The 18,460-nt window shown below is 50.9% G+C and overlaps 6 protein-coding genes across 6 annotated transcripts; 3 read left to right on the plus strand and 3 right to left on the minus strand.

The window, feature by feature from the left end:
* Nucleotides 1–282: 282 nt before the first annotated feature.
* HO173_003358 (uncharacterized protein) lies at nt 283–880 on the plus strand (the record flags this gene model as incomplete). Its single annotated transcript, XM_037305285.1, has 2 exons — nt 283–577; nt 678–880. The coding sequence occupies 2 exons, from the start codon at nt 283–285 to the stop codon at nt 878–880; spliced, it is 498 nt and encodes a 165-aa protein (XP_037167693.1).
* A 291-nt stretch (nt 881–1,171) lies between these two features.
* HO173_003359 (uncharacterized protein) lies at nt 1,172–2,026 on the minus strand (the record flags this gene model as incomplete). The annotated part of the gene is made up of 1 exon (XM_037305286.1): nt 1,172–2,026. One exon carries the CDS (start codon nt 2,024–2,026, stop codon nt 1,172–1,174), a length of 855 nt encoding a protein of 284 aa, XP_037167694.1.
* A 6,791-nt stretch (nt 2,027–8,817) lies between these two features.
* Nucleotides 8,818–9,538, plus strand: HO173_003360 (uncharacterized protein; the record flags this gene model as incomplete). The annotated part of the gene is made up of 2 exons (XM_037305287.1): nt 8,818–8,968; nt 9,036–9,538. 2 exons carry the CDS (start codon nt 8,818–8,820, stop codon nt 9,536–9,538), a joined length of 654 nt encoding a protein of 217 aa, XP_037167695.1.
* A 1,213-nt stretch (nt 9,539–10,751) lies between these two features.
* On the minus strand, nt 10,752–11,879 carry HO173_003361 (uncharacterized protein; the record flags this gene model as incomplete). The annotated part of the gene is made up of 1 exon (XM_037305288.1): nt 10,752–11,879. The coding sequence occupies one exon, from the start codon at nt 11,877–11,879 to the stop codon at nt 10,752–10,754; it is 1,128 nt and encodes a 375-aa protein (XP_037167696.1).
* A 1,858-nt stretch (nt 11,880–13,737) lies between these two features.
* Nucleotides 13,738–15,408, plus strand: HO173_003362 (uncharacterized protein; the record flags this gene model as incomplete). The annotated part of the gene is made up of 1 exon (XM_037305289.1): nt 13,738–15,408. One exon carries the CDS (start codon nt 13,738–13,740, stop codon nt 15,406–15,408), a length of 1,671 nt encoding a protein of 556 aa, XP_037167697.1.
* Nucleotides 15,409–16,058: 650 nt separating this feature from the next.
* HO173_003363 (uncharacterized protein) lies at nt 16,059–17,393 on the minus strand (the record flags this gene model as incomplete). The annotated part of the gene is made up of 5 exons (XM_037305290.1): nt 16,059–16,474; nt 16,523–16,587; nt 16,645–17,024; nt 17,087–17,157; nt 17,204–17,393. The coding sequence occupies 5 exons, from the start codon at nt 17,391–17,393 to the stop codon at nt 16,059–16,061; spliced, it is 1,122 nt and encodes a 373-aa protein (XP_037167698.1).
* Between the last annotated feature and the right edge of the window lie 1,067 nt (nt 17,394–18,460).

Consider the following 18,460-nt stretch of genomic DNA (forward strand, 5'->3'; position numbering starts at 1 on the left):
CCTCCAATGCAGGTACCCGTGCCTAATGTTCAGAGGCGCGCGAATCGAGTCCACCCGTGGTGAAATCGTGTGCATCATATTCTTGCTCTTTGCAACGGTATCCGAGCTCTGCATGTTCGACCATTGCATCATATGCTCCAAATTTTAGATATCGGTGATATATATATCCGATTCTTCCCCCGTGCAAGCACACTCATCCCACAAACCCCACAACTCCACACGCAGGGCCAAATCAAGCCCACCCTAAGCACTCTTACTACCACCCCATCCCCCAGAATCAAAATGCGTACCTCGATCCTCCTCACAACCCTCGCCTCCATCCCCTCCCTCCTCGCTCTCCGAGCACCAAGTCTCTATCCCCGCACCTACACAGACATCAGCGCGAACGCCAGCTACTGCCCCGGACACCCGGCGCCCGAATACATCCAACGCCAAATCTTCGACGGCTTCGTCAACCAGCTCTACGGCGAAAAAGACGTCATTGGCGCCTTCAACAAGTACATCGCTCTCAACTTGACCGAGCATGACCCCTTTGATGCGCAGGGCAGGATTGCGAACGAGGAGAAGTTGTCGTACAGTGAGTGAAAAAAAATAGCATCCTACCTCGCCTGACAAAAAATGGTGGATGTCCGAATGGCGGGGAAACTGGAAAGGCTGACTCCGAGTCCTGCTTGCAGTCATTCCTTATGTGCCCTCCATAGTCCTCCGCCACAGCTTCGACAACAACATCGGCTTCATCCACGTGCGTGTCAACGAGGCGAACGAGGAGCCAATTGCGCTGGCGGATATCTACAGGATGGATGGGACGTGCCTTGTTGAGCATTGGGACGTGACGCAGTCGAGGCCCGCCAACGCCACGAACCCTATTGCGATGTTCTAGGGGCGGCTGAAAGGAGACAGAACGGGACGAGGGAATGAAAATGACGATGTGGCATTTGCGGAAAGTAACGAGATTGTGACAGGCGTACGGACTGGAAGATCTTTTGAAAACGATGATAGAGACAATCGTAGAAGTACATAGGCAATGAAGAAACATACTTTGCCCTATGGCATGTCGCAAGGCGCCAGAACGAGAGAGAAGCCAACCTTGACATTTTCAACCACATCGTTCTCAGTACCCTCCCCCACCTGCACTAAACCCCTTTGAACTCGCTGCAGCACCAATTTTCGGTCAACTACTTCTACTCCTCCTTCTCCTCGCCTCCAGCATCGTTAGTCCGGTCACGACAACCTCGTCCGCCAAAACCCCACTCACGAATGGTACTAATTCAAACTTTCCATCCTTCTGTAACGCCCACATGCTATTCTCATACCTTGCACACACCTTATCGTGTTGATCCAAACATATCATGTCGCCCCCGTTAAAGAGGTTGTCCGACTTCCACTTAAAGCACATCCTTCTCCCATCTGTTGTAGTGGCCAAACTGGTCCATTCGTGAGCGCTAGTAAAGATGCTCGAGGCAGAGAGGGCAATGGGGTTGTTGTGGATAACCATCTCAATGTCTCTAGAGAAGGAGTGGAAGGTGGCCGTACCGACAACGGTACCGGTGTTGGCTTTGTAGACTATTACATCTGGCATGGAGCCAAAGAGACCTCCGGTATTCATTTTAACCGTGTAAAGGACGGTAACTTTGTCGGGGCCGAGAATTTGGGTATTGTGGTGCGTCATACCTGAATGGTAGACGTGCAGGAGACGGGAGGACGAGGGTGGATCGGCTGATGCTGTGTACGAGGGAGGAGCTGCTGTCGAGGCAGGGCTGAAGGTATAGGGAGGAGCGCCCGTGGAAGGAAGGGGTGCTGTCCAGCGAGGGTTTTCTGTGTATGGCGGCGTTCCTTCATAGGGGGTAGCTGGCTGCGCTTGAGGAACGGCTTGTCCCCCGATGTTGTTGGGGTACAAAGAGGGAGGGCTTCCTGTGTGGGCAAGAGCTGGCTGCCCATAGGGTACAATTTGGCCTCTCATGTTGTTAGGATACCGAGTGGGTGGAAGTCCTGTAGATGGTAGCTCTTTGGTGACGGCTTGCGACATGGTGTTGCAGAAAAGCTTCAGACTAAGGATACTAATTGTAGAGAAGAGAAGTTTGAGGTTAGTTGCGACGAGAAGCGAAACGACGTTTCATGCATGCATGCATGGAAGATGGAAGGGATGAAAGAGAAGGAGCGACGGCTCTAGGATCTGAAGCAGGTATGAACCGTTGGAAGGATTGAGCGCATTACTCTCATCAGCGACCAGAAAAAGGAATGCTATCGTAAGACTTGAGACTATGCTGTGGTGCCGTTGCGGGGCTCCGCAGGCGCAGATCCTCGGATGTGGAGGCGCAGTCCAAACTGCAAAACTCCTCTGAATGAGCGATGACATCGAGAACACCTCGCTCACATCACATGTTTGTACTCCATCAATGGTGACTACAACAATGCAACGTGAGCGTGGTACTAACTGAAGATGCACTCAACCCGTTTGATCCTAGCCTAGCGAGAGAGATGAGTCTCGGAGTTCCTGCGCAAAATGTGGAAATCCTTCGAGGCAACTTAGCCGGACCAATCCCAGCCACAGCGCCTAGGTAGATGTTCTGCAATGATATTAAGCAACGACAATGAAAGCACGGAATGCGAGAACCCCAGTACCTGGCAGTATCTGGGAGCGCGCAAATCAAGTAGAGAGTATTATGCAATCTGCTGCCTCGTCAGTCCTGACGAATGCGATGAGGCAGCGATTGAGTTCGCATATTCGATTGGCGACTGCCTCCACTGCTCACACTGTCTAATAAATAGGTCGTATCTCAAGCCTAGAGCAGCGTTGGCTCATTCTCGAGAGAATAGATTCTAATTACGTTGCGTGATTTCTGGCGACAGCAGTATTGGCGCACATCTATTTCACGAGCACCATGCATGCCATATGTGGCAACATTTGTGCTTCTCTCTCTCTTTCTCTGCTTTCGAGCCTTCGCATGTTTGAAGATCTACTGCTTATACTGCATTTGAGCCCTCAATGCTATCTCGCGCTTTGATCATCTGCTTCGCCTTTTCTCTACTAGTCACTACATTTGCCATCCCTACAGAACGCATTCCAACTGTTGGAACGTCAAAGGATGCAAACCCACCGACCTTCTCACCTCCAACCTTATCAATAGTCATTTCAACAAACAATCTCACGATCAACGCGACCTGGCGCCCAGTATGTATACCCGAACACCCGGGCCGGGACCCCACAAAAGAAGCCAGCCGGATCACTCACCCAGCGGACTGCTATCAGGCCGTCCACAACATGTTCATCGAAGGATCTGACCGCGAGCTACTGGTGTGGGATAGGCAACGAATATGGGAATATGGAAGCTGTGGCCTGTGGCTTGTGCCCAGGCAGGGGCTGCCAATACACCGTGACACTTTCTCTAGAAGTGAAATTGCATATTCTGCGGAGAGCGTTCGGCAGGAATGTGTGAATGCAGAACACGGGTATAGAGGGGGACTCGTACGGATAGCCGCGGGCGTCTTTCAAGTCGGGATATCTGGACCAGTCGAGCCATCGTTAGGGAAATGGAAGGAGGGCACCATGTTGAATGCGACAGCTTTGGAGAAGAGAGCTGAAACCCTCTAAGTGGAACACTCTTGGGTCCAGCGATCTTTCTCAAAAAAATTCAAGATGAGGACAGCGAAGTGAAAGAGGCGGAAATGTAAATAAAGCTTTTTCGCTGCTTCAGAATTGCTGGTACGGTTGCTGCTTTGTACGAACCTTTTCGATTCAACTCAATTCCGGGCCAGCTTTCAATTTTATCCGGCTGTCTTATATGCATTCTCCGTGTCGTACTGCTGGTTCTAGGGCAATGCAATTTGCGCCGGCAGAACCCGACCGGAGAGCAACACAGCCACGTGAAACCAAAAACACTCTTGCTTAAAGCTCGTTGCTGATATTCTAACACTACGAAAGATAGCGCTCGTATGTTTTCCCAAGGAACTAGTTCCATGTCCTTGCCAACTTCCCGGCTTTCTCTCTTCATATCTGGCAGCCTATTTAAATCCACGAATCCTGTCGTCTCTCGATCACTACACATGGAAATGGAAATGCAAGTCCATTTCTACATTACCGTTGGTGGTGCCTGGAAAATCAGTCAACAATAACGCCCACATACCCACTCCCGAAGACCGAGAGACAGAGAAGACGCACCAAGTCCCGTTGCGTTCCCAGTGTATCCTCCCTCCACATACCTGAATACGATCACATCTGTTTCTTCCAGGAACAGTCATCAACTCATCGATTCCGTTGATCGATTGTCGAAAACTTGCACAACACCCTATCATGCCCTGTTCACACACCAGATCAATCATCTTGTAACCTCACAAAGCCGATCAACACCACGAGAACTGTACTTCTACCACCAAGGAACCCACCAGGCGACCCGACCGCAACCCCCGGAGTTGAGTGCGGTCCCAAAACACGTGCTGCCTGCGTCGCATCCGTATCTTCCACAAAAGCACCGCAGCGATGGCGGATTCAACCCCTGCTGGCAACCGTAGGCGAAGGATCAGGTGCTTACGGGCAGACAGAATCGGGACAACGGTTGGATCTCATCACGATGGCGAGGTGGTTATCCCCTCCTGTGGTCGTCAGCTTCTCTTCGACCTAAAGTCCCTTACTGTTCGAACGCACCGTTCTGCCATGTGCTGAGACCTCACTATCGATGGGACGCTCGTATCTCTGAGCACAGCTGCTCAGTTAGTGGTTGGCTCGAAAAGAATTCCGCTCAAAAGCGTCAGCGCGGGCTCAAATTGGCAGACTGCAGACTTAGTTGGTATAACAATGGGAGAATTTGGGTCGGGAGGATTGTTTGGACCCTTTACTACCAATTTTCCATCGCCAAGACAAGGTAGTCATTCAATGGGGGCTGTCAATGGTACGAGTAGCGGTGTGCAAGACTCTGAAGGTAATTCCGCGCGTTTGAAAGACCACTCCCTGTGGAGTAGAATGGCTGTTTCATCATTTGCAATGTCTGTTCTGGCGTTTGTACGCTAGATATTGATTTGTACGTTGCTATTTCCTACCCTTATAGACCCTAATAGCAAAGCAGCGATATCGACATTGTCAGCCCGTAACGCTGCATCAAGGATACAACAAGCGTAGATTGCCGACAAGATCCTTATGCGAGGCTAGAACCATCATACTCCTCGTCAGATCCGCCTCTCTTTGATCACACCTGAACACAGACCCCACGACTCATGTCTTCGCACTTGATACCATAGCGCAAAATCACGAGACTGTTGACAGGTGTAGAGTCAGCACAAGCGCTGACGATTACAAGCAATCTAGCGCAGTATGTTCCTCATTCGAACCGTGGTCTTAGCTCCAAGCCAGAATTCCAATACAACAGAACCTGCACCCATTCACGAATTTGAAAATGTCTGAGTTGACATCCCCACTAGACGCATCGTTGCTGCTTGAAAGGTGTTGCGCAGCTTCTTCGAATTCCTGCACACTTTCGAATAACATATCAGTTACTCGGTTGACGGCAGCTGGAAGAATTGTCGGTCTTGTGGGAAGGGCAGGGGAACAAGGCTCTCGATACCGCCATGTGCCTGGGTAGAGCATGGTCGTGTCTTAGCAAGGCCACAGAACTCTGAACAATAGAGGCTAAGGTACAGGATGAGCTTACAATCTCTTTCTTCAGCGACGGTAAGTCGTTGACGCTGATGGACAATCGTCGTCGTTAGTACCAGTCAACATTAGGCTTGAGAGCGATGGCATTGATGTCCCTACGATGAGTTGATCATGTTGGTACGGCTCCAAAGCAATCTCATGTTCGGACTCTCCATGATGGAGCGCGGAAGCTGCATGCCGCCCCACGCATATCTGGAACCAATTCAGCTGCTACATTCGCAAATTTCGCAGATCTTCTTGTCAGCTATCCGGAGATTGAAGCTTGACGTACTCATTGACAGCCAGACACACGCGCACCGCGCTGGTACCGAGACGACATTCCCAGTATTCCACGACTGATGGTTTTGTTGAGCTCAAGCGCAAAATTTGCTCCCGCTCCGTCGTCTCGATAAAGATCCCCATCCCAGATGAAACTCTCTCGCGCTGTTCTATCCACAAAAAATCAGTACTCGATGCCAGAAGCGGCGGAAGGATCTTTGTACCGATGTTGTATGCATCGCGTATTGCCTCTCCGACGATTTTCAAACTCCCTGTGATTGGAGAAGGTATCTCGCAGGGTCTGTCGCAGGAAATCCCCATGCAATCTCGAGCGTAGCGGAGGGTCTCGGCGCGATTATCCTGTGAGCGCTCGAAATCATTCCCCAAGCATCCATTGTCCGAATCAATCTCTATCATGAATTCTCATTAATACTGCGTGTCACGCCACTTTCATTTGGCAGTGCTTACTGTCGTCCCAGAAGAATATCGAGAAATGGTCTTTCTATCAGTATCGTCATCTGCAGCAACGATTGTCAGAGGACGTACCCAAGTTGCAAGGTAAGTGAAAATTCTCAAACGTTCCATACTTGCCTGCGGCCACCATACTGCGCCAAACAGTGCAAAGTCTGCAGATTTTAGGGACTATAGTATGAGATTTGCTGTGGCCCTTCGTGCTATCAATCCGTATCAGTCCTGTCAGCCGGTTATGATGACTTCTCTATAGACAGGTATCGCACCGTACCTTTCAAGCCAAGCTTCCACATCCTGGCGTAGCGTGTCAAGGTTGGGACTGATCCTGCGAGGCCAACCACTGAGCTTCGCCTTCAGGTCGGCTATGGCGATTTTCTGGCTCCGTAATGAAGCTAGAACCGCCTCTCGGTCGTACGGACTCATATTTAAGGAAATGTCAAGGATTTGCTAGAGATGTTAAAATCAATTCCACTGTGGGAAAGCGGATTCTAGATTTGCGAACTGTTGCTGGGGCCACGTTAGCATACAATGGCATAAATAATTCTCCATGATACATGCCAAAGTTGCTGTGCTTTCAGGAAATCTTGCAGAAAAAGGGGTCTAAGGACTCAATAAGTGTTGGAGGTTTTCTTCGATGCATTTCCAAGACAGTCCAGGTCCAACCACTACTTGAATAATTAAAAAGTGTTAAAGATATTCTTCGATGCAGGTTTAATTTGCTATGTGTTATAGATCTTATGCAGAAAACGGCTCTGACTACTCCTTTCATAGTTAAAAAATATTTAAGAATCTCTTCGGTGCAAGTTAAAGTTGCTATGTATCAAAGCACTTTCGCAGAATAACCGACTCGAACGCTGCTTTGAGAGTTGAAAAAGGTTGAAGATATACATGCTAGAGTTGCTACGTGTTAATGTAATTAGGCAGTTAACGGGCCCAACTGCTGCTTTCGAGAATTGAAAAGTGTTAAGAAATTCTTCGCTGTAGGTCAGAATCTCTGCTCCTTTGTTTCTTTGACCTGTTCGGTAGGGTCATTTTTTAGGTATCTAGTAGAGAGGGCGACAAGAGTCCGCTTTTGTAAAGACAAAAGACTTCTAACCTCCAAAATGTGAAAATTTGCTCGCATGTACAATCGCCTGCAGCTCGTGAAATCCTCCGTCGTCGCGTTCGGCTCTGGCGGTTCCGGATTTCCATCATCATTATTACCCGATCTACGAGGATAGCCCGCAATCCAATCTTGGGCAAGGCCTGCATACCTCGTACCTCATCTAGGCAACAATACTTCCCAGTGGTTGCATACAGGGTTGTGCTTGCTACAGGTTATGCCGTAGAATTGACCCGACGTGAATGGAAATTGAGTTAGCTCGTTCCCCAGAACAAATTAACCGAGAATTGCCCGGAAATTTTTCTTTGTGCCTCTCTGCCAGCATCTCTTTCTCTTTATCATCTCCAGTCATCCCAGCAACAGCAACGAAGGACCTGTCATATCTAGATAAACTATATCTATGAGATTTTCATACCTACTAATTGACTAGCACTTAAGATCGAATAGGGAATTAGAATCTCAAGTTGAAAACGCGAGGCCAGATGTGGCCGCGAGCGTTGACCAATGCATGTTTCGGTCACTCCATGATTCTTACGCCAGATTGATTGAGTTCCATTGCAGCGCGCTCACACCAATCTAGCGGCGCATTTAAGCGCTGACATGCGGTCTCGCTAATCTCACGTCGAATCGGTAACCATAAATCGATGATGATTATCACGAACAATGCCATTGCCCCAGTGCCATCTATCTCGGTAGGCTCAAAGTGGCTCCGCGATTCTGCCACCGATAGAACCCGTCGAATGTCTGGATACAACGCATACGTCTGAGACTTCTGCTGTGGCTGCGGAAGGTAGGGAGATTGCTTCTTGACTATTCCTCGCGCCGCGGCGGATGGAACCAATTTGCTTGAACCGATTGACCGCATTGTCTGTTCGTTCAATGACCATGCCAAAGGAAAGCCTTTATACTATCTACATGAGCAAGCGGACTTGCTTCAGTCATTACGATGTGGTAGTGCCAATATCCCTTGATCCTTGGCCTATTTTAGGGATCGACGAGATCACCGAAACCTGCATGACCGAATGCGGATAGCTTCAAAATCCGCGCAACGAGGAATTCGGTCATCGAGAATTATCCCACGGGTCTAACGCGATATTCCCTTTTAGGGAGCACGAAATTCACGTTGCAGTTCGTACCTGCGTAATCATCATTAGACATGAAATCAAACCGTCCTTCGGTGAGCGTTGCTGCACGTATAACACCAGCATTAAATAGCAATGCGCATCTTCGCGTTCCTGTGTTCTTAACACTTTGACACACATTGCTGCACTTTGGGTGCACGCCGTTTCCTTGCCTACCTTCGAAAACCCACTCACTTTAATTCAAAACCGCAACTACAATGCTTTCCTTAATCGCCGCAGCGGTGTGTCTCATCGGCAGCGTCCTGACCCAAACACCCCCCAGCTATACTTTAGCCGTCACCAACCAGACATTAGGCCTATCATACGGCAGCGTCTCCGTAGAAGCCGGCGAGACTCTCCCCTACAAAGGTCAGTACCCCCCTCCCATTCCCATTCCCGTGTCCACTTCCACTTCCCTACTAACCCTCAAACCCAGTCCCCTCAACCACCCCCACCCTCAGCAGCACCCTCGGCCTCAACGAAACCTACATCGCGATCATAGTCGATACGACCGCGAACCTGAGCTCCCCAATCCCCGCCGACCTGGTCTGGTTCCAACAAGACGTCACCTTCTCCTCCGCCGGCATCGGCAGCGCAAACACCAGCGCCCAAGTCCCCTACGTCGCCCCTTCGTCCGTCGGCCACGCCTACCTCGCCCTCCTCTACACGCAACCGCCCGGCTTCATCATCCCGTCCAATTTCCCCTACAACGACACCTTCCGCGTCGCGTTCAACGTGAGCAGGGTGGCGGTGGATTTCCACTCCCCGCTGCTCGCGGCCAACTGGTTCGTCCTCGGGAGCAATTGTTCGGCGCCGAGTCACACGGCGTCCTCCGGGTATGGGTATGGGGCGAGCACGGGGTTCGCGTCGGGGACGCACGGGCCGTGGGCAAAGAAGACGGGCGCGGTGTATGCCAATGGGGCTGCGGGGAGGTATTGAAGGTGAGATTGCGGGAGGAGAGGTCTGAGGATGGGGGTAATGAAGCGTGAATGGAAACAGTAGGGTGTGCAAAAAGGCGTTGGTGTGCCTAAAGCAGATAGAGCAAAGGACAAACACCATGTCCCAGTCTTGGCACAGGAAATCAATAGACCTGAGCTTTTGCAATACTACCTAACCCATCTGCTCTGATCCGGAATACCCTGGTGACTACGAGACGCGCTCCGCATATCTCAAATCAAATCCTGAACCCCAACACCTCCGCCAGTCGACCCTGCACATCCTCATCCCAGCCGAACATCTTCCCACCTCATCTGCGCTCCACAACCTTCCTCCAAAATCCCAACACCGACAGCACTCAAACCCCTTTCTCAAACAAGCTCACCGCTCAGTCCCGACCAACGAAACTGATCACAAAAACTCCCGACCGTACGTAAGATTCGACACGGGCCACTGGACCGATAACAGTCACGCCATCGAGATGTTCCCATTTGGACCTACAGTCGTCAACGGCATATCCAACAACGAGTTACAAGCCGAACGGAACATCTCGTCCTTACAACTCCAGAAATACCAACATCCGATACAGTGGTGGTCAGGATTACCCGGTCATGTCGAATCGTCAAGAGTGACATGTTTTCCGACACGGAGGTCTGAGTGACTGACTACCTTACATAACACGTATCGTATGCGTTGCGGAGCCCGTCTACGGGTTGCACAGAAGGCCTACAGGTTCACTCTTATCCGGGAAAGGAGAAGGCTTCGGTATATGAGATTTGTGTTCGCGTTCGGGGTAGGTGATGGAGAAGGAGGCGGCACAGCAGCCTCGTGTCGCGGTTATCTCGTTGGTTGAGGTGGGTAGGGAGGTAGGTAGGGGGTGAGCAGAGCATATCTTGTTTTCACCGCGTAAGAGGGGGTGAATCGTATATATCGTATATGTACTAGTACATACGTCCATCCATCCATACATACATCTATCTATCGGCGCACCCGAATGATGTACTCGAGAACAACGGCTTGACGGCGAGCTATGTGAAAGGAAGAAGCGAAAGTGTGAAGAGAGTACGGGAACCACCATGCATGCACACCAAGCTGCTTCTCTCGGCTGGGTAGACCTCGTGCTCGGTTCCCACATGCAACGTTAGAAATGTTCTGGTTAAGAGTTGGAGCATGTAAATAGGCACAGGCAGAGAGGCCAGACGACGGAACCATCGTCTCACGTAGAGAAATCACAAGTCAACATCCCCGGGGCGCCATTCCCCGGCGAGCCCAACTCCTTCGCCTTTTCAATGTCATTCACTGCGTTATCCGCCTTGTCCGCCGCCGCCACCGCATCCATGAAGTAGCACCCGAGGCTATTCGTACCCGGGTCTATGATGATCATCGCATGGCCACAGGGACAACTCGGATCGGTTAACAAATCACACCAGCAGTCAGCGTCACCGCCGGTGCTGTTGATCGCAGTGCACATGTCCTGGATGGCTGCGTTCGGCCTCTCACAGATCCACATCAAAAACATGGCTTCGATGGGCGTGAGGTCCCCGACCGATTCCGTGTTGTCGCCTTCGGCGATACACTGTCCGTCGCTGCCGTTGAACAAGTGATGGCCCATGACCCAGCCTCGGCCTTCGCCGTTGGGGGTCTCGGTTGGGTTGCCGTTCGAGTCAACGCCCGAGGTCCAGGTGGTGCTGAGCCAGGCCGTGTCGTGGGCGTTTTGGGCGAGGCCGGGACTCCATGCGTAGTCAGTGAGGGTGTCGTTCCATGTCTTACGCAAATTGCTCATTTTGTCGAGGGCTGAGGCGCCGGAGGATCCAGTGCAGGGAGGTGAGTACCATGCGTCCCCGTCGGTGGGGTTGCAGGCGCCGCTGGTGGTGCCGGTGGTGGTATCGCTGCCTGAGGATTTGGGGGCGGAGGAGGAAGAGGAGGCGGGGGGTGAGTCGACTGGGCTGGCCTGTATGACTACGGGGGCGGGTGGAGTAGAGGAGACGACGGGCGATGTGATGACTGGGGAAGGAGCTTCGGGAGCAGCGGCCGCACTTGTCATAGGGAATGAAGGGCGCTCATGCAGCTTCCCTGCCTCGCCTGCCCAAGAGTAATGACCTCCCTGAGGAAAGGCGTAATCTGCCTTGACCTGAACGGCGGCGGCGGAGGTTGGAGCAAGAGGAGGTGCGGTCCCAACCACCTTGTTCTCGTTGATGAACTCTTGGACGAGAGTGTGAGGACCTTCTTGCCACTGGGAGTACAAGACGACGTCTTTCTTCTCGTGGAGGTGTGCATGCTTGTGTTGAGGGAAAGCAAGGGCGCCAGCGCCGAGGAAGGTTGAAATGAGGACTGAGGTATGCATTTTGACGTCGTTCAGGGTACTTGTCAAGTGGGTGAAGTTGGGATCGCGAGTTTGTGTATGTTTTGCTTCCTAAGACAACCGAAGCAGCCGATAAAATGCAAGTTTTGAAGGTGTAAAAGTGGTCTGTAGCCTTACAAAGTATGTACTTTTGAAAGAATGATTGTGGCAAGAACCAAGCTCGCAAAGGGCAGAAGTGAATGAATGAGTGACTGTCTGTCCAAGCAGATGAAAGAACGAAATCTGCTTTTAACAACGAAGAAAAGAAAGTAAAGGGTCGATAGAGAAGTGGAGAGAAAAAAACACAAGAGGAAGACTCAGGAGTTACCGAGTGGATGGCAGTTGGGAGTGAGTGGAGCGGGGCTATAAGATGGGAGGGGCTTCATCTAACTAACGCAAGGCTCACCCAGCACCAATAAATTCTTTCTGTGTTTCAGCGTTTCACAAACCCCTTGATCGATGCAAGGAAATAGACGCCGAGCTTCTGCCATGGCCGGTGAAAAACTATCGTATTTGATTGTATTTACGCAATCGAATCCCCTGGATGCAGGGAGCCAGGGACTTGCTCGGCGAGGACGGTCTCTCTTGCCTGAAATCGGTGATCCTGCATGCTCGATGCTGATAAAAGTGAAACATGAGCCTTGCTTCCTTCAATCATAGTATCAAGGGGGCTCAATCACACTGACGCCGTAAAAAGATTTTGATGACTTTTCGCTTGGCGATTCATGGTTGAGGGCGAAGGATAGGGGGTGGCATAGAAGTTGAAGCAAAGATGGAAAGTCGTCGTAATCGCAATCCCCACGCAGGATGATCGCCCCTGTTTCGGGCCAGTGGGGCGGCGGTTACGCCCGCTGCTAACCCCGGAGGTCGGCCAGACTGCGCAATACCAACATTCATACACGTATAATCCAGAAGTGAGTTCTTTGATAGAGCGAGGACGCCAGTAAATCCTTCCACTTAGCCGAATTACTTTATCAAAGAACTCACTTCTGGATTATACGAATACAGTCATGATGCTACCATGAGTAGACCACATATCCTACGAGGCATGAGTTTATCATCATATTGACCTCCCCTCGCTCTCTCTTTCTCTATTCACATCTTGATGCTTCCGCGAGACAGCCCTATTTGATGAAGGGACGGAATTCTAATCGTGCCACACGGGCGCACGCACATGAATCCTAGCAGAATACTAAGGCGCGGGGTCCTTAGTGAATCCCCCTGTTTAATTATAACAAGAGATCTGGTGGTCCACTGCATGGGTCCTTCGGCTTCTATTCTTACGTGCGACATCTTCTTTTTATGCCTTCGTGTCATTTTGGGCATGTTTTCCTCCTTCCGCTGCTCTATCCGGGTTTCTCCAGCCCAGGAGTTCAGGACTTTCGCGGCCAACGTCGTCCGCCTCGGTCCATGACTCCTACAGCCTTGCCATGGTTCCTACAGCCTTGCCATGGTTCCTACAGCCTTGTCATGGTTCCTACAGCCTTGCCATGAAGGTGGTGTGGGGCGGTATTGATCCTGTCTAGACCTGCTTACTGTCTTAGTATAACGAGAACTATGATTGGAAAGGTAGTCGCCGGCCCCCAAGTGGTGTGCTTGCTCCGCCTCCGCCATGGGCATGCGTTGGCATTTTGGCATCTCACACCCCACTTTATTAGAATCAAGGGCGAGCAATATGAGATTCAAGAGAGGTTCCATCACCTTGTACATCTACTCTCTTTCCCAGTGCCAGCTGACAAGATCTTTCCAGTGTCACTGGTAATGCACCCATTGAGTTTCTTATTTAATTAAGAAGATTCATTCCGTCCATCATCGCCTTTGTTCTCGCATCGTTCTTTCTAGTCTCAGAATCTTCAAGCACATGGCTCCACTTGACTTTGACAAATCGGCCAATGTTGCGTCACTGGCGGGGACTTGGCTGGGAACTATTTTCACCGGTGTCGGCCTGCTTGCTGTATTGACCCAGCTTCGTAGCTTGCTGCTGTATGTGACTGCGGAGAACCGACGATGGAAAGAAAGGGCCGCTGGCGCGTGGGCCAGTTGCATTCTGATGGACCAGTTGCCCAGCAATGGGATCCAAGAAGGCGTAATTCCTACGTTTTCTGGCTGGCTACAGCATTTCTACTTGCAAGAGAAGACCATTGCCACATCGCAAGACGATCATGGAGTATGTGGGAAAAGTTCCTGGAGTAATCTCTTTGGTCGGATGGATATAAAGGCTGCTGATCTAGACGCATATGGTGGGTTGAGACCACAGCTAGCTCCAACGCGGAAACGTGTCATTTCGGGTCGTAACCTCTGGATCCGCCCTTTAAGGTCGGGACTCGGAGATGCGTTAGTTGAAAATGGGAGCATTTCCTACGGCTTCTCGGCGCCAGAGTTTGCAGCACTGATCATCCTCTGCGGTTTCCGTCCTGGAGACTTCGCGCCGCAGAGCTCACGACATTCGACGTCTTTCTATGGCCAGATGCGCGTCGCCGACTACGGACCGTTCTCGCAGATTGCGAATTTCGACTCTCATCATGGATTCCGTGACGCCATCAGGAGCGTTACGACGGGTATGCGTGACGTTCCCGTTGCTCACAGCCTTGACCTTGCGTTTGGTATGATTCCTATCGAGGGTCGTCACGGAAGGGGATGGGTAATTCCCCGTGAATGGAACACCGTGCCGGACATGCAGTTCCATAAGTCTTCGACGGAGGTCTGGAGTGGATATGCGTTGCCACAGCAACTCAAAACGATTCAGTACTCCTTTGAGCGCTTTGTAGGTACCGGAGAGCTGGCGGTTGCGGATTACGCGCAAAGGAATGACGTTTTTGAGGCCGATGATGTTCTGGTAATGGAAAATCTGATATCTTCGAGTGGACTTACTTCGGTAGCGCAATGGTCCGCTGGAAAATCGGGACCCAAGTCTGCAAACATAGCGAGGGAGCTGTTAAATGCTACGCATGCAATAACCGCCATTCAGCCTTGGGGTTTGTTGCCCGTCCTTCCAGAGCATATGGTGGTCGCTGTCAAATTGATTTTGGATCCTTTTTATAAGACGAGAGAATTCACGATTAGGGTCCTGCAACGTGAACTCGAGTTGATACCGGACAAGACGTTTCGGTCCGAGGGAAGAACTGGCGAGGAACTATCGCAATCGCTCAATCTCGTTACCGGCGATAAGGAACGTTTCTTCATTGACGAAAAACACAGCTTTCTGACCTCGACATACCATGAGGCGATGTCTATGGTCTTCCGACACAAGAACATCAAGCTGGAGGATATCAGAATCTCACTTGCTGCCGCCGTCGGATCGAAATTGTTCTGGCTCCGAGAGGGAGCGGAAGAAACCGAGCCTTTCCAGAGAAACGTGAGACTATACTTAGAGCGTTGCTATCTTCAGGCGGAGGAAACGGAAAAATCGCGCAATGTACCCGGGTGGGCTGTTGACATATATGCAAACTACCTTTGGGGCTGGATCACGGATTCCATACCTGCGGATCCAGAGTTGACTAATTATTTTCGAAGAAGGGTCTTTCTTGCCTAACACTGGATTGAAGACCCTGGCCAATAATCGTCACAGTGGGACTGTGGGTTAGTGGGTCGCATATGAGAGTCCAGACTGGAAAAGTCAAACAACAAGCTCTATTTATACTCGGTCCTTTACCAGCATTTGGTTATTCAATCGATGTATCTCTTTCAAAGCCATAATTGTCAAGTGGTTGGTCCCATGTCTGCTTGAGAGGAGCTGGGAACCTTCATCTTGACAGGATGTGCCGGTTCAGATTTACTAACGCCGGCGTTGAGAGGGCCCGACCGCAGATAATGTCATTTGATTGTGCCTGTGTGCCTGTTCACTGTTTCCACATACGATTTGTGTTAGTCCAAATCAGCATATCACGCTCTCTCATACACATGTTGCGCGCTAAGGGGCAACTCACTGATTTGTGTGTTTATGCGAAGTTTTTAGCTCGCACTCGTGGGGTCTACTTGCAGTTGCTTCGTCCGGAGATATGAGAATATTACTACCCTAGGAGCTAAGAGCTAGCTATGTGCGTACCACAGTGCAAACAGAGCCGTCGATAGTTTGACTTTTTTTATGCTGCATTTATTCACAAACCATATATCCTGTCTATGACTTTGCTTTTCGTTGCAAATTGTTCCTTCAAAGTATTTGCTTGAAGCCTCTCCGCAACTTCAAACAAAAGACTCCTCACTCTTCGCCCTGGCCGTGGTAGATGCCCCATCCTCCTGCAAACTGTGCTCCGTCCTCTCGCTCTCGGCTATCTCCAAGAAGCTAATCCCCCCCTGCATTCCGGCATTGGCCAGCTGCTCAAATCCAGATAGTTCCATGTCACTCTTACGACGTTCCGACGGCCATCTCATCGGCCTCTTCTCAATTTTCTGGTCGCTTTCGGGGTCAATCCCCAGGTCGGAGCGGCGTCCGTTGTTCTTGGCGGAAGAAGATGATGCAGTACGTCTGCTAGTCCAGCTGAGAGAAGGGAGGAAGTTGTGAAGTCCGGCGAAGAGGGGGGGCAAAGTGGTGAGGCAGGCACAGACGATGGCCATGGTGGGCTCGACTTGAGACCACATGTAGCATGTGACTACGGTATCTGTACCCACGTCAGGATACTAAAGCTCTGAATTCTGACATTCCGTACAGGTAAGATCCCCCCCTTTGACCAGTTTAATCGTAATGATGCGCATTAATCCGGCGACACAAACCCTGCCACGCTTCGTCAGCCACAGCAATTTTGCGAATCAACCAAGTCATTCCACTCACAATGTGCCCAAGGCGAAGGTGCCAGAAAGCCATATCTTCTGATGAGTCGCAAGTTTGAGGTTCCACACCATATAAAGCGGCATGCACAATATAACAAGATCGAGAGCCATGTTCGAGCCGGTGGTAGCAGCCCAGTAAGCCTTCAGATCGATGCATTGGTTTGAGAAAATACTATCCGCATTGTACCTCTCGGCATCAGTGTGACATTGAAAAGCGAGGCAGAAAAGCGCTGCAATGAGCCAAGAAATGCACGCGATGCCGACTACCGTGGTTGCTCTTTTGAAGCTGGGGGTGGTGAAGATGCGGCGGTAGAGGAGTAGGATGGAGATCTTGACCATGGTGATGGTGAGAGTGTAGGTTATTAAAGATGCGTCGAGTGTCTAAAATGTACAAACGAGTCAGGGACTTCCCCAAGGAAACGTTTCGAGGTTCGTCTTCCTACCTTCAAGAACGTTGCCATCTGGCTCTCAGTCAACGTGTCAGCATGCTGGCCACCTTTACCACTCGTAATCACTGTATTCGTCAGCATGGAATGGAAACGCTGGAGCATAGGACGGACTGATCGAGCCCACTGCCAGCATGCAGTACGATGGGATCAAACTTGCGGCCATCCACCAGTCGTCGGCGCCGAAGGTAGCTTTACTCCTCAATCGTGCCACAAAGCGGAGGCATACCGCCAGGGTCGCGAGAATACCACACGCCACGGTCACGCGGACGACCTGGTCACGTCCTGAATTGTTGGTTTCCATGGTCGTAAGTACGATGAATTCGTTTGTTGTGTGGTCATCTATCCACTTCTCATCGAAATATTATAACGGAAAGAGCAGACGCCAAGCGAAGCCCGACCGCAGTGGGGCTAGGGGGACTCAACACATGCATGGTGGAAACAGCGAGTGCCGAGGGCAACTCAGGCAATGAAAATCCATTCTGATCGATGCTTGGCGTTGAACGTACCATAGTAGGTAGTCATTACCGCCCACCAAACTCACGGGTATTCGCATACGATAGCGCCGTCCTTCCCGGATTCCCGGGACGAACCCAAGCTGTCAAGCTATGACACTCAAGAACGGCCGTAGCGAATTTCGAACCCCCAGCCAACCAGGCGAGTATTAAAGGTCGAAAGAATGGCCAGCGCTAACGATAGAACGGACGTATTTCCCAAACGGGTGGCAGCGACGGTGGAGTTGCGGGAAGCCGCAGCCATCATCATCATCGCCAAAGCGGCCCGTACTGTCACGGAGACCTTCCGTCAACGTTGCTGGGATCATAGACGCCGAAGCATAGTCGAAGAGATTGAGTCGTGATACTCGTAAAGAATTGCACGCAAAGCACCGTCTACGCTATTCTCCCGCCTTGCGACTAGCTACTACATAGGAAATGACAATGGAAAGAGGCCCAGATGGAAGGAGGGAGTTTAAAAAAGGTGCAACATCAGAGGCTTTTATCGATTCAGAAATTTGGTCAATTCTATCGTTTGACTGTAATCGGTTGGTGCATCAATCCACGAGCTAATGCAGCATCTGCCCGCTGGATTGCAAGTGGGCTTCTTACTACCCATATCAGCTGCGCATTGACGAGACCCCAAGGCAGGTAGGTTGCCGTCGGTACTCAATCCCCGCCCCGTGATGTAGCCCGGCTTCGGCCCTTTTCCACGTCATTCTTTCATGCCCGCTGTTCAAGCCAAAATTACCTCGTCGAATTTGTTGGCTCATCGTCTAGGATACGACCCATGCTGATGAATCTCAGCGAGCCACTGACCGTCGACTCTGCGATTTGAGCAAAACACACCGCAATATCCGACCGAGATGTAGAACAT

This window comes from Letharia columbiana (genome assembly GCF_014066305.1).
Source record: "Letharia columbiana isolate WasteWater2 chromosome Unknown Sc0000008_s0, whole genome shotgun sequence".
NCBI classification, from domain to species: domain Eukaryota; kingdom Fungi; phylum Ascomycota; class Lecanoromycetes; order Lecanorales; family Parmeliaceae; genus Letharia; species Letharia columbiana.